The 15,996-nt window shown below is 44.3% G+C and overlaps 1 protein-coding gene across 1 annotated transcript; it reads right to left on the bottom strand.

The window, feature by feature from the left end:
* Nucleotides 1-691: 691 nt before the first annotated feature.
* LOC136177422 (zinc finger protein 827-like) lies at nt 692-14,675 on the bottom strand. The gene is made up of 9 exons (XM_065950608.1): nt 14,368-14,675; nt 12,306-12,836; nt 11,333-11,557; nt 10,294-11,025; nt 10,069-10,129; nt 9,906-9,976; nt 8,235-8,289; nt 6,297-6,485; nt 692-5,154 (listed from the first exon to the last, which is right to left on the bottom strand). Exons 2-9 carry the CDS (start codon nt 12,559-12,561, stop codon nt 4,458-4,460), a joined length of 2,286 nt encoding a protein of 761 aa, XP_065806680.1. The 5' UTR covers nt 12,562-12,836; nt 14,368-14,675; the 3' UTR covers nt 692-4,457.
* Nucleotides 14,676-15,996: the final 1,321 nt, after the last annotated feature.

The raw sequence follows: 15,996 nt of genomic DNA on the forward strand, positions 1-15,996 counted from the left end.
GGCCACTTCCTGTCAGCACCTGTGGGTACTTCCTGTCCAAACGTATACTTTCTTTATCCATCTTTATTGTAGTTCTAATATTGTTAATAATAATGTTGTAGTTTGTGTATAGTGTGTTGAACTTCAGCGGTAACAGTGGACATCAGAGGTTTACGGGGCGGTAAACATCGCCATGGTAACAGCAAGCTCCACCTTCAGAGACGTCCCTATGACACTTAAGGATTTTGGGTAGTGTAGTTCTTTTCCCCAAGATTGCAAATAAATCTTGTTTTTCTTAAAATGAGGTTGATGTCAGACCAACTTGTGTCTCCTACAGGAGCGTAAACAACACCCAGGTCGCTCGTCTTCTGTCTACCTTGGATGGTTATGACATCATGCCGTATAATCAAATCCGCTATCCAGAAAATGAACGGGATTGTTATTCCTGACGCACTCTGTTGAGCTCTTTAAATAAATGAGCTATAGAGACCAAAACAGTTTTTGTACCGCGCTGTAAACAAAATAATTTCTACTGTAAAGTCGAAAAATGTAACATGGAGCTCAAAGGGGATTGACTCACTTTTGGAGCCAGCCTCAAGTGGCCACTTTAGGAACTGCAGTTTTTGGGACTTTTTTTGATGACTTGTTTTAGTCAACTTTTACATCTAACTTGTCTTCACTGACAAACAGGAAACAGGATAAAAAGGAATCATCATGTTATTAAACCTTTATTTGTTGTGTGCAAATGTTACTCTGGTTTAACAAGGCGGCTTGTCTTCACCCTCTTAGGGCGACTTCGGTTATTTAGCAAGAAACCAACTCACTCACCTTTAGAGAGGTTAGCTTGTTAGTGAGTTTGCTTGCCAAGGAATCTATTGTAGGCTGCTTATAATACATTTCTGTTCATAACACAGTTAAAATCAAGCAACACAGCAAATAAATTAAGAATAAAATCAGTGAGAACAAGAAAGTATTTTGTCCTCGTTGTGTTTTCTTCCCTGTATTTGTTTTGCATGCAGTTTAAATACATTTTCGTCATCGTGAAATGTGAACATAAACTGTAAATCAAACATGAAGAAATTAAAAAAAGGAAACACTCCGCCGGCCGCTGCTCTTTCTTCTCAACCGTCTTTAGCATGTTAGCTAGCTAGCGTCTCTCAGCGTCAGTTTTAGTCAGAAAACGAAAAGCTGAATGTGCAGCAGAGGTAAAGACCCTGTCCTCTCAGGAGTCACTTAACAGCTCACAAAAAACAGGACCTTCCTGACCTCTTACGGTTTAAAAACCCCGCCTTGTTTTGGCGTTGTGACATCACTGTGACATAAAAAAAAAAGCGCACAATTCAATAATTTTTGCCCTTAGAAATTCTGCCTCCGACGCCCCCTGGAGGACAGGAGGCGACATGTGAATGAATTATTGAACTGCGCACATCTTTTTACTTCCATGACACCTGAAGGCTCTTTGTAGAGTAATAAACATGACTAATTGATCTCTTTCAGTTGTTGCCATGCCAACTGTACGCCCTGCTTACATGAATGTGAAGTGACTTCACACCAGCTGGATCAGATGGTTAGGCGCCGTGTCCACCTAGCGTTTTTTTCTGAGCGTCTCTTTCCAATTATTTTCAATGAAGAGAGAGCATTGGCAGCAGGAAGCATCTTTTTCCAGAACGCTCTGTCTCTTTGGTGCGCCCGCTCCGAGGGATCAAATTCAAAATCTTTCAGCATTTCAGAAAGGCGCTGTTGACGTCACCAGCGCTCTTTTCCTAAATGTTTGATATTCACTGTAGTTTTGCCGCCTACGGGTCGGGTCTTGTATCCTGTTTGCTCCATGAAATAAAAGATCTCAAATAAAAAACATTCGGTCATACAGCAGCTGTTGTCAGCAGACTGTTGTCATAGAAACAGGACGGACTTGCAGCGCTTTTCTTCTTATCACGCGAGCCCTCCCGAGCGCACAGCCAGCGCTCGTCTGCCCGGGAAAAAAAAGCTAGGTGGACACAGACTGTATAAAAAAAACAAAAAACAGAGGAACAGTTTGGCGTTCGCTGGTCATGTGAAGAGCGAAACAAAAAAACCCTGAAATATTGTGAAATTAATCTTTTTTTTTCGTCTCAGCAAAACGACATTTAGTGCAACTTTAAATTAAGACGGTCTGGACTCTAAGGAGCCCCGTGTATTAATGTGAACACAAATACATTATCAATATACAACACAAATATCATAAATATCATCACTGCCCTCCAGAAACCCGGAACCTGCCAAAAAAATCCTCCCATCTGTGAGGAACTGAACGAGTAAATCTGGACGTGTTGAAAGGCCTCAGTCGAGAGCTGAACTCGCTCTCTCGCTCTGGACGACGCTCCGGCTTGTTTGGCACAAATCCACTCTCTTGAAATATGTTAAATAAGGTGATAATTAAGTGTCACTTCATGCATATGGCACCTGCTCAGCCCGCTTGGTCCGAGATTCATTTTCACTAAAAATTAATTAATTCAATCAGTGGGGAGAGATAACTGGATTTTATTTTTTAGACTGTAATAACTCAACAACTGTTGGACTGATTGACCTTAAATATGGCACAAGAGTAACAGTCATGACTTTGGGGGATCCTCTGATTTACCATGTAGCGCTTTCTTAAAACTACTGTCCAATAATTTGATTAAAACCAAAACTCACCAAGCTGGACCGCCGTGGGGAAGAGGGAGCTGAGGACAGGGAACGAAAGAATAAAGATCGCGGATACAAGCGGATGAAATGGGTTTCCTTTTTAAGGGTGGCCGGGTGTAGCCTTAGGGGAAAGGGTGAGGAGCTCGGACATTAGAGGCAGTAGAGCTGCTATTCAAACGCATCAAACAGAAGCCAATCGGATCAGGATGCCCCCCTTTGGAGGTTTTCTGGGTTTGCCAGACTGGGAGGAGACCCGAGAGTAGACCCAGAGTTTGCTGGAGGGATTATAAATCCTGTCTGGCCTGGGACAGCTCAGGATCCTGGACAAAAAGAGGATTTTCTGGCACAAACTTCACCAACTGACAAGGTGCATGAAGAGTGAACGGCTTGAAGAGGTCAAAATGCTCCAGCAACACTTGTAGTGAGAAGATCAATTCATTAACACCTCAGGATCCCCACAGGAGAAGCTAGAAAATGTTGCCACTAAGACCCGACCGTGTTTAAGCGGGAGAAAAATCGATGGAAACTCGCCGAGCTTACTCCATTCCCATCCCCCGCAGCTTTATATTCAGTGTAAAGTGGAATTATAAATATGTCTCTGAGTAATATGTGATTAATGGCTTCAACTTAACTTTCAAAAAAAGTTGTTACCGAGCAACGGGTTTTACATTCATGCTCTTTACATTCATGAATTACAAATATTTTTGCACGTATTAATGTCTGTTCACGATTTGCAGAATATTTTCAAGGACAAAGATGAAAGGAATTTTACTAAAGGTCAGTAAAGGTCAAAACGCACAGTTTTAAAAAATATCTGCCGATGTGTAGACGAGGCCTTTAAGGGTCCAAAAGAACAAAATGTGATTTCTGCTAACACAGATATGAGTTTATCACGCGGGACCAAGACGTGATCTGAGAGGGTTAAAGGTCGCAGGAGGTATTTTTTAAGGTTCAGGTTTCTGAAGGACAAGAGAGACAGGCAATAAATATGTGTCACACAGTTTAAATAGCTAAGAGTTCAGTGGTTACATGAGGCGCTAAAAGCAGGCAGGAATGCAGCAAAAATCACGAGCATGATGCAAAAGTCGAATAAATTCAAAAACGTTCCTAAACTGTGAGTTTTCTTCAGTGCATCACAGAGCATAACAGGAGCTGATTGACATTCTCATACAGTACATAGTGCTGAGTGACAGTACCTCGATACATTACAGAGCTTTACATCCATCACTTTAAAAGTCCAACGGATGGATAAAGGAGGAGAGAGGAGACAAAGAAACAAGAACAGAAGAGGAGGCAAAGAAAGGAGACGAGAAGAAAATGTGAAAGGAGAAGGAGTTTAAATGAAAAAGAGAGGAGAGTAGTGAAAGCAATCAAGGAGAGAGGAAAGGAGAAAAGAAAAGGAAGGGAGGTTAGGGAAAAAAGAGCAGATGCAAGGAGATGAGTTGGAAAAAAGAGGGGAAGGAGAAAGCATGGAGAAGAAATAGAAATAAAACAAGGAAGTGAAACATGGAGGTAAAAGGAGAGGAAATAAAGAGAAGCAGAGGATGAGAAAGAAAATGAGAGGTGAGTAAAGGTGATAAGGAGAGAAGAAGAGGGAGGATTGAGGAGTGGAAAAAAAGAAGAAAAAGAAGAGAAAGTCACTTGATGGGACGAGGGGAGAGGAGAAAAAGAGGAAGAAAGGAGACATAGAGGGCGGACAAAAGAGATCGAGGAGAGGTTGAAAAGACGAGGAGACAAGAGGGTTAAAAAGAGAAGAAAGGAGAGAGCAGAGGAAACATGAAGAGGAAAGGACAAAAGAAAAAAAAAAGCATTTACAAAGAGGTCGTCAGACCAAGGTAACCGAGGAAGGAGTGTTTGGAGGAGGAAGACGAGGAGGAGGAGGAGGAGGGTGAGGGCGAGGAGGGAGAGGGGGAGGGGGGGGAGGAGGATGACGGAGAGCGTGGTTTCAGAGTAATGAGCGTGGTGATGGGGAGGAGAGGAGACAGATCCCTCCACCCTGCGCGGTCAGAGAGCGAGGGATGAAGAGCAGGAAGAGCGGAGGAGGAGGAGGAGGAGGAGAAGGAGGAGGAGGGAGCAGCAGCAGCATGTGCGTGCGGCGGCGTGTGCAGCCGCTGCAGGTGTTTGTGCGCTCGCTGATTGTCTCCGTGCACGTAGGAGCGGTGTGTGTGCACGTCTGCGGGGTGTTTGACCTTGCAGTGCAGCCGCAGACTGTCCCGTCGCTTGGCGCTGTAGGGACAGAGCTCGCAGGTGAACGGCCGCTCGCCCGTGTGCACGCGCACGTGCTCCACCAGCTTGTTGGCTGTCCGCGTCAGGTGGCCGCACCGGTCGCACCGGTACTGGTTGCCTTGACGATGACCCTGGAAGTGGACCAGGAGCTCCTGTTGCCCTGGAAACGACCTCTGGCAGATGCGGCAGCGATGCTCCGAAGTGCTATTCTCCGGCTGCGTTGCCTTGGAAACTGATGGAGGGATGCCGGGGGTGGCGGCGGCGGAAGGTGTGACGGGGCATCTGGGAGTCAGGAGGGGAAGGACGGGTTAATAAGACACACACACACACACACACACACACACACACACACACGATGACAGTGAAGTAGATGAAGCACACACACATTCCAACACACGAACCATCAACACGTTCAGAGCGGCTCTCACAGTCACGAGACATTTTCTATGATTGAGCGCCAAATCTTTCAAAAAGTTCAAATCTGGATTGGAGCGATCGCACCTTCTGCTTTCAGGGATCTGCTGATCCATTTTTTATTTATTTAAAGAAATGGATCGTCTCACTCTGATCCAGACACGAGCTCATCATGATCACCGAATCAGGACTTCCAGTTCTCTATAAAGAACCACAAACGACTGATTTTGTCCTGGCAGCGACCACGGCCTAAAATCTCAGAGCGCCTCTCACCAGGGCTTATTGTTGCTAGGATACAAAAGTTGTCTCACGGCACTTTTCACACTGCTCTTCTTGGTAGTGACTGAAGTTCTGTTTTGAATTTATATTCGATTTTATTTAAGAAATGATTAAACTTTTAAGGGCTTGGCAAATTTCTTTAAATATCTTCTCAAGAGCAACGCAAAGTGTTTTACAGAAACACAAAAACAGAAGAGTGAAATACAATTACAAAAACACATTCATGATAAAAACAATACAACAAAGAGTTCAATCAAAAAGGAGAAAGAATTGAATGTAAAAGAATATAAATGAATGATGAGTCGTGGAGTCTCAACTCCTCGAGGCCTGGTGGTAGCAGCCGCTCTTGACCTTGAAGGTCTAAGATGGCGCCGGCGTGTGTGGCCGGCTGCCAAGTTGATATCAGAAGTCACGCCCTTTCTTATGTCGACCGGTCGTCGGGGAAGCAGTGACATTGGCGCCGTGAGCTCGGCGATGAAAAGCCGCAGACGCAGGGCGGTGAGGATGCTCAACTGTAACGCTTTAGTTTTGGAAAAAAGGTGCTTAGGGTGAAAACAGTTAACTATAAAGGTATGAGGGGCGCCGGTGGATAAGTGGTTAGGGTGCGCGGCCCGTGTACATATGCTGTAGTCCTTGCAGCAGGTCTCTGATTTTTGACTCTATCCACCCTCTGACGTCATGATCTGTAACAGGTTGAAGAATCAAACATCAACCAAACTCAAACACCTCACCTCATCTCTCTGCCGGCGTTCCCGTGTATGTGCGTGTTGGCGTGCGCCCTCATCTCCGCCTCCTGATTGGTCGAATGGTCGCACACGCAGCAGTGCAGCGAAAAGGAGCCCTGCTCCCATTGGCGGTGTTCGGTCATGTGACCCTGGAAGAGGGCTCCCCTGTTGGTCTCGAACCCGCACACATGACACCTGGAGGGAACGTAAGGTTTGTGTTTCAGTCGGACATTTACTCAAGAGGTTCATATTATTCTCCTCATTATGACTTAAAACTCTGACTTTAAAGTGAAGAAAGGATTTGGGGTGTTTTGAGTCCTAAAACCCGGTTAGCATAAGTTAGCATTTGAGCGCCATGGGGTCTAACGTCTAAAAGTCAAGTTTGTGGTTAGACTCCTGAAATAAGGTCTGTGGTTAACACAAGCTGAAGAGATGTTGGTGTTTTGTTAGAGCACATAAACTACGTTAGGTAATACCTCCACTTGTGAAGTTTGAAGTTTTTACTCGTCTTTAAAAAGGCGGTTGCTAACAAGCGGCTAAATGTGACTACAGTGGTTGTCGGGGACATTAAAGGTCATCACGCCGGACACAGAGGGCGGGAACTCTCTCACTAGTCGGAGATGTCTCCTGTAGGTTTAATCTTTAGGTTCAGGTGAATATTATGTTAGTAAACTATTTATTAAACTACGTGGATTAGTTTATCGGAGATCGTCTGAAGCATAACGCTAGTGACGTCACAATCATCCCACCGTGGTGTAGTTAGCTTGTAGCATAACGTTAGCTTTTTACTTCTGTCGGCTGCATTAACGCTTCAAACATCATAAAAATGGCGTTCATCTGTGAAGATTATCCTGCTGAACAAAACGCCTACGCTTCAGAAACGTGTGTTTACCACAGAGATTATTTTCTGCAATGATCCAAAATCCAATGAAAACATCCCATAGGAGAATTCTTAGTTAGACCCCATGGAGAAGCTACTTCTGGGTTGGCCTACAAAACTCCGTCAGATGGTTTGTTCTCTATTGAGGCGTTAGTGAGTTTTACATTTTCACAAAGTGGGGACACATTGTGTGACTTTACTTTTATAACGTCCTGTTTGAGGGATTTAGAGTTCATGTAAGTATTAGATTTGGAATCAGAGGCCAGAAAGTCATGTATGCTAATTAGGGTCCTCATAATTGTGTTTATACATAGGGGTCCTCGTTAGGGTAGTTGTACAAGTATGTGTGTGTAGACAGGAACTCACAGTACTTACAAACGGCCTTAAAAATGTAAACATTGGAGATGTACTTGTAGTTTTTCTACAATATGCAACAATAACTCGAACTGAGTTGACTTTCAAGTCACTCAGTATTTAAAGTGAAAAAGGGAAAAAGACTGTTTGCTTGTTTTTCTACCTTAGGGGGGACCTATGAGAGTTTCACACCTTGTGGGGACATCTTTCACATCACATCTGTTAGATATGAGTGCTTTGAGTACTGCTTGAGATTTTTGCAAATACTCGCTTTTATGTTTTGGCCTGTTTGATGGTGTTATAGTTAAAGGCAGGGTTGGTAATTTTCTCCAGATCCACTTTTTAAGATTTAAAGTTGTCTTTAGGTCCTGACAGAAATTAATAACTCATATTCTTTGAAAAAGGAACAAAGAAAATCCATCATCTGTATCAGTTTGTAAGGTACCAATCTGATGAACCAATCACACGCCTTCCTGCTCGCTCTCTACCCCTTGCGTGCTCTAGCCCGCACTCAGAGTGCATGAAAGTGAGGGGGCGTGGCTTTAGACGGAGCACAGAGGGAATGCTACTTTCAAAATCATGCTAGTTTTGGAAATTACCAACCCTGCCTTGAATGTAAGATTTAGGATGAAGTTTTGAAGCCCAGGAGTTGTTTTTTTCAGAGAGGGTCCACATAACTTTCGCAGTTCACACGTGTGTGTATTTGTTACCTGAAGAAGTAAGAGCAACCTGTGGTTTGATCTCTGCTGAGGCTGGTTTTGCTTTCTGTGATGAGGAGAAACAGAAGAGACTTTATTAGCAATTCATGAAACGAACCTTCTGCTTCCACGTTTTTCATTTATCTTTCTTTGCTCTGAGAAATCTCCTAATGATGCGTCCCTCTGGAGGTCATTATTCACACTCCTTTCTGTGACTGTAGACTTTTGAGTGTTTGTGTTTAGTCGGTTCACTTCAGCACAATCGCTATAATAAACCCAAAGGGGCAATTTGGTGGCAGCATTAATCCATAACACACAGACAGAAACAGTAAATACTATCATTAAGAAGTAATGACAATGAGACTGCTTTTAAAACACTGCACACTGAAGTGTTTATTTAAAAATGTCAGAGTAGGGTATGAAGTAAAGCTTTAGTTAGGGAACTGTTAGTAGTGAATCTAAAGGTCGAAGGTCACATCAGATTCAAACAGAAGATGACATCATTTAAAAATAATTTAATGAAATCTTCTGAAGCACCATTCAGCATCATGCTACATTAGCCATTCATATTCAGGTTATCATCCATGTCAGGTAGATTATAACTTGAAAGCCTTCAATAAGAGGTTTGACATTTAAATGTTTAAACGCTAAACGTTTAAACGTTAATTAGTTGTTGTTTTTTTTAAACGTGGTAACGTGCGCATGTCACGGCACAAAGCACTCTGCAACAGCGCTGCAAACACAAGAGGGATGTACGGACAGTGGACCTTATCGCTCCCTCGCTCTCTCTCTTTGCTGATGTGATTCTGCACTCTTATCCCTCCGCAGGAGACGAGAGGCTGTAAGGTTCTCGCAGCAATTTTATGAATAAATGAAAAATTAAATAAAAACAGGTCAAAAAAATATATACTTGGGCGCCCCACTTGGGAACCACTGCTTTTATTTAACAAGCCGGAGGCCGCCGCGTACATTGCTAAACATTGGCCAAAAAAACGGTAAGGGGGGGCCCTTACCGTTTTTTGGCCAGTGTTTAGCAATTTTGTCAGTTTTGCACACCACTAATCATTAAGTTGAAAGTTAGAATATTGAAATTATGTAAATATTTGAAAACGTAAAGTCCTGTGTTAACCTTTTTTTGTGAAGTATTTTGGAACTTTACAAACCTTTTTTTTAACTCCTTAAATATCAAGGAACACCAGATTATATGTTGAATCTAATTGAGCTTCTTGTATTTTCTAAAGCTGAATTTAAAGAAAAGAAAATGACAGAAAATGGAACCACTGTTTTAAACCGCCAACCAAAACTAAAATGCATGAATTAACTTTTGATCTGGATGAAGACGGATTAGTTCTCGTTATTTTGGCTGCCGTCACCGTGACATCACATTCTTGCTTTTCAAACCGGATCAGTGACCTTCAGTTCCTGCGCTCTGCCTGTCAGTATCGTTGTTGTGCATTACGCCGAGAACAGATCAGCGATCGGCTCTGACTCAGTGTGTGATCACAGTAACTCTCCCCGGAGACGCTGATCAACATTCAGAGATCTACGCCTCCTCAAGCGGAGCGGGAGCAGCTGACTCCTCTCTCAGTGCTGCTGCTGTGTTTCCATCTAAACACTGAGATGCTGTTTATTTAGATACTCTACACCTACTGTGTGTGTGTGTGTGTGTGTGTGTGTTTTTACCATGTGGAGGTTCCTGGGAGCTCGGTAGTGGGGAGGAGCCGAGGGGATCCACATTCACCTTTAAAACAGGACTACAGAAAGACAACATCACACACAGCGGTGCACCAGTTAGTGTCATAACAAGGCAGGTCAGAAGTGAGGAGTGTCAGGAGTGTGAGGTTACCTGCTCCTGAGGGGCGGAGTCATCCTCTCCACCAGCCGACTGTTGGATTTACTGACCCTCTCTGCAAAAACACACAGGGCAGAAATCAGCTGGTGATACAACAGGACAAAAGGCAGGAAAAACACAAAATAAACTTTAAGTAGGGAAACATCTTCTGGTTTTGTTTTAAATTCTTTCTAAATCATAAAATAAACTTAGATTTTATTGTGTGTATTTGTGTGTTACCTGAGAGTTGGTGTAGCAGCGTGGACGCCAGGTTCACCGACATGTCCTGCCACAGCACGGCTCGGAGGCAGTGGTCGGCCATCTTGGCTCCGGAGTTGAACTGGTCCTCCGTCTTGACTCCAAAGAAGAGCTGCTCCTCCGTCTTTACTCCTGAGAAAACGAGATCCGCCATCTCGGCCGCGGGGAGAAGCCGGGTCTCTATTTTGGTTCCGACGAGAAGCTGGTTCTCCATCTTGGCTCCTGAAGGAAACTGGTCCTCCATCTTGGCTCCGGAGAAAAACGCGTTGCTCATCTTAGCCGCGGACGGAGGCTTCTCTGCAATTTTTGCTTTGAGGAGGAGCCGCTCCTCCATCTTGGCACCAGAGAGAAGCTGGTCCTCCATTTTGGCTCCAGAGACGCCGCGATCCTCCAGTTTCACTCTGAACTGAAACTTGTTGTCCCCGGTGACGAGGCTGTCTGTGGTTTTAGAGCCAGTATAAAAGCTGTCCTCTGCTTTAAGGCCATGAAGACACTGGTCGGCCATTTTGGCTCCTGGGTGCATCTGCTCTTCAATGTTGTCGCAGCTGAGACGCTGGTCCTCTGTTTTGATGCTGTAGTGGCGGTGGCTCGCCATCGGGGAAAGTGAGGTCCTCTCTTTTGTGATTGGTCGATCGCGGATGACCAATGTGTCGACTTCCATTGGCTCTTCTTCTTCTTTAATCCTCACTGCATGGACGTTCACTTCCTGTCGCTCTGTAATTGGATGGAAATCAGTGAAGTTTACCTGACTGCTGATAAATTCTCAGATAAACCATCAAACTGTTTTAGTTTTTAAAAGTGCAGAAGTTTATTGAACTTCATAAGACAGGTGTTTAGAAAAGGAATGAATCATCAACATTTTCTGATACCAAAACATATTTGTGCATTCATAAAACTCGACAGCTTACGACCTTCTTTAACTTCTCCAATCCTTCACTACCTGTTCTCCCTCATGTTCTCCCCACACACACACACACACACACACACACACACACACACACACACACACACACTGCGGTACCTGCCAGCTTCCTCAGCATATCTGAAGCCATTGTGTCAGTGGTGGCGTTGCCGTCGGGCGTGTGCGAGAGCGACGGCGGTTCGGGACTCGCGCCGGGGCCGTCAGGCGAGAGAGCGAGGCCCGGCTCGTCCTGCTGGCCGCCACGCACCTCGGGCATGGCCTCGTGCCTCTGAGGCTCCACTTCAGCCCGCCTACCAGGATGCAACTGGGCCTTCTGGGTGGCCTCTGAGGAGAAAAGAAATGCAGTGGAGCTGTGTTGGAGTGATCTGATTTGGAGTTAAGTGTAAACAGATTACAGTAGAGATCATGTTACAGTCTGATAACTGCACGCCACACGAGAAGAGCCTTACCCACTACATGGACAAAAAGTATCAACCTGCAACGAAAACTTTCACTTGTTCTTATTCAAAGAGAACTGATGTGCTTCTATTCACCCACAAGAGGATTCATTAAGATTACACACTCTGATATCATACCGAGGAAACATAGCATTCACGTCAACAGTCTGGATGTTCCTACAAATATTGAACGGGGATTTTTTTTCAAATTCCTTTTAAGAGTAACCGCCCTGTTGCACTCATCATTTCAAATGAGCGACGGTGGAAAGAAAAAACCTCTTTCAACGAGCAGAAGCAGACTCATTGGTCGACGGCCACCAGCCTCCCAAACTGAGGAAGTGGGATTAAAAAAATACTTACTTTCTTTATTTATTAATCAGTAAATGAACTGTATGGTTTTTATATCAATGTCAAATAAAAAGATGATGTTGCTTGATTTTTTTGCTTGACCAATACATTTGATTTTTGATCCCTTATTTAAACTTTTAATGTTCAATTTTCTGTCAATGTCTGATCAATTAATCTGTAAAAAATTCCCAAAGAATTTTATATTATCCTCATATAGAGTATGTGTGTGTGTGTGTGCGTGTGTGTGTGTGTGTGTGTGTGCGTGTGTGTGTGCGTGTGTGTACTACCTGACAGCCTGATGAGGAGGTCGGACGCCATCTTGCTGCTGACATCAGGGCTAAAGAGAGTGGTGGCTGATGGGAAGGGACTCGAACCTGTGGCGTGTGCTTCCGCTGTGCGCTCAGCATGTGTGTCGGCAGCGTGTGTGTCGGGCACACTCATAGAGCCGGCGTTGCCGACACCGCCAGAGTGTGTGTTTGCAGAGTGTGTGTGTCGTTTGGCTGCATCGGAGGGAGGCTGCAACACACTCGACCCACGCTTCATTTTCCGTTGTGTGAGTGAGTGAGTGTGTGCGTGTTTATCTGTGAGTGTGTGTGAAAAGAGAGGGAGTCAAAACTCAGAAGAGAGGAGGGCAAGAGAGAAGGAGGAGGAGGAGGAGGAGGAGGAAGGCAGTGATGCTAAAATAAGACGAGTGTGTTTGTTAACATATGGAAGTGAGGAGAACATGGTAGGGAGAGAAAAGGAGCGATCGAGGCGAAGGAGAAACTGGAGAGGGAGGATTTTGTGTTTGGACCGAGCTGTTGCTGCCTCTCATTGACCTGAAAGAGAGAGAGAGAAGGAGAGGGATGGAGGGAGAGGAGGAGAAGATGGATGAGAGACGAGATAGAGAGACAGGAGCAGTGAGGACGAAGGGCGAGCGAGGACAGGAGAGAGGATGGATACGTGAGGGAGAAAGAGGGTAGAGAGGGGGGGAGATAAAGGGAGGAGGGGATGGAGAGGAGACATTTTAACAAAGTGAATCTGTGAATGAATTAATAATTGAATGGATATGGTCCCAATAATAACAATAAGGGCATAAATCATTTTGTGTTATCGCCATGGTAACAGACCCGTGCTGTGTCGTCTCCTGGCCTGACCTTCCAGCCAACAAACAATCATCAATTACGATCAATAATCGTCAATAAGCACTTCCACCTGCCACCAGCTGGTATAACTGAGCTCTGCTTGCCGGTGCATTTTGATGAAATATCATATTTTGACACTTCAGCCAACACCTGTGCTAAATATGATTTAAATGGGTTAAGTAAGTTAAGTTATATTAAATAACCCTAACCTAAAAAAAATCATGCATTAAATATGTGGTATATAGTTTTATTAGCATAAAAAAGTGTATACATATATTTTTAACGATAAAAACTGCATTATAAAATACATGTTTATTAAAATACATTTAAAAATATTGAAATATCAAATAAATTAAAAATTAAAATTAAATCGATTGAATTTATTAGAAATACAAATAAATTAAAAATATATAAATATATTGAATCGAATTATTAAATTGAAATAAACTAAACATTACACTTTTAATTAAAAAATATTGAATCAAATAATTACATAAAAAAATATTTTATTATTCTATATTCTATTAATTTATATAAATATGAATAAATTAATGTACATATTTTGTCGAATATGTTAATAATATAGTTAAAAAATACGATTTTTTTTTAATTACGTAAAAATGATTTAACCGACAGTCGCCTCGGTTCACGCGCTACCCCCGTCGACCCCGTTTCGTTCAGCCTCCGTCTCTAAGCGACACGGCACGAGCTGCCGCATCCGCATCCCACAGGGGAGCGATATGACCGGGCAGCAGTTTTCACCACAACACCCCCCCCCCCACCTGTCTTCCCCTCGTTGTCGGTCGGTCGGTGTCAAAACCCCCCGGAGCCCGGCCGTTAGTTTTATATCCCCCCCCCCCCCCCTCCACCCCCCCTGCATCATGGCTGAACGGCACTCAGACTCCCGTACACACCGAGTCAGAAAGTCAATCCCCGGTTCTCTTTTCCTACCGTTTCTAACCGCCAAATTAGACATTGTGAATAATCTTTTTCCTCCTTCAGTCACCGGAAACGAGGGCAGGTGTCAAGAGCCCAGCCGTTACCCCCCCCCCCCCCCCTCCTCCCTCCTCCCTCTCGGTCTCCTGCAACATGGCTGAACGGTAACCCGACCTCACAAGACCTCAGAAGTCATTTTCACGGGTCAGTCAGCATCGATAACCGGACATTTACCCGACCTCCGGTACTGACAATCCCCTCCTAACCCCGTGTCTCCTCCGTGACTTACCGGTACCAGGAGGGCAGGTGGCGGCGGTGGTGGTGGTGCAGTCCGGGGCATAGCCTATATATAGACTATAGATCTCCTCCATGATACAGTTCCTCCCTTTTCCCCCTTCTTTTGACACCTTCACCGGTTTCTCCTCCGGTTTCTTCATTCACGGTGAGGAGGACCAAACGCCGGGGAGATGATCCCTTTCTTTCCCGAGCCCGAGGATGACGGGTCGGTCACCGAGCAGGGCAGATGGAGGTTTCCGCCTCCTCTCTCTCTCTCTCTCTCTCTCTCTCTTACTCTCTCTCATTCTGTGTGTGTGTGTGTGTGTGTGTGTGTGTGTGTGTGTGTGTGTGTGTGTGTGTGTGTGTGTGTGTGTGTGTGTGTGTGTGTGTACCGGATCATAGCACAAGGGCAGGACACGAGTGAACCCGAGGGTACATTCAGGAGACAGAAACCTGCGAGAAGGACGGACCGTTAAGTAGTCTAACTGTTGATACACCAGTTGCTAACAAGGAACCATAAGCAGTACTGTTAGAAACTGATACTGTAGACCAGCGGTTCCCAAAGTGGGGGTCGGGACCCCCTGGGGATTCGCGAGACACTGTTAGAGATTCCCTCCAAAAACATGTAAAAAATTGAAAAAGATTAAAATTGCATATTTCACCCGTTCATTTGAGAATATATACAAAAAAAAATAGTTTCTTATAATAAATTACAAAAATAATATCAAAAGTATTTGGTATTAGCAAAGAGAAGTGGTAGCAGCTCCGAGACAAGACCGAGACATTTAGGGTTCGAGACCGAGGCAAGACCAAGACCATAAATATATCACCGAAAAATCATCATCTTGTGTCACTCGCTTAGACCGTAACACTGGGAATGTTGCGGCGTAACCCGGGGGATAAAAGTCAAAGAATTAAAGTTTTTCCTTCTTTTAGAAAGAGGCGTTTTCCTTCTATGTGGAAAAACAGTCAGTGGTGGTGTTGACTGGTCTTGATTTAAAATCCAGTCCGAGACCTAGATCAAGTCAAAATGCTTTCGATTCCGAGACAAGACTGAGACCTTCAGAAGACCGGTCTCGAGTCGAGACCACTTTTTGAAGGTCTCTGTCTCGGAATAGAAAGCATTTTTACTCGACCATGTCTCGGTCTCAGACTGGGCGGACTCCGGATTTTATCAAGACCACCACTGATCGGCTATGTTTCCACGTCATTACTGTGATTAGAAGGAAAACGCCTCTTTTTCTGGAAGAAGAAATAACTTCAATTAATTCATAATCTGATTTCCCCCGGTTACGGCCGCAACCGTCCCGTGTTATGGTGTTAAGTAAGCTACATGCCTGCTGCACACAAGATGATGGTCTTGGTTTTGTCTCCGTCTCATCCTCCCTTGTTCTTGGTCTTGATCCCTGAATGTCTTGGTCTTGTTCTTGGTCTTGATCCCTGAATGTCTTGGTCTTGGTCTTGATCCCTGAATGTCTTGGTCTTGTTCTTGGTCTTGATCACTGAATGTCTTGGTCTTGTTCTTGGTCTTGATCACTGAATGTCTTGGTCTTGGTCTTGGTCTCGATCCCTGAATGTCTTGGTCTTGGTCTTGATCCCTGAATGTCTTGGTCTTGGTCTTGATCCCTGAATGTCTTGGTCT

The sequence above is a fragment of the Labrus bergylta genome, chromosome 22 (genome assembly GCF_963930695.1).
Source record: "Labrus bergylta chromosome 22, fLabBer1.1, whole genome shotgun sequence".
Lineage (NCBI taxonomy): Eukaryota > Metazoa > Chordata > Actinopteri > Labriformes > Labridae > Labrus > Labrus bergylta.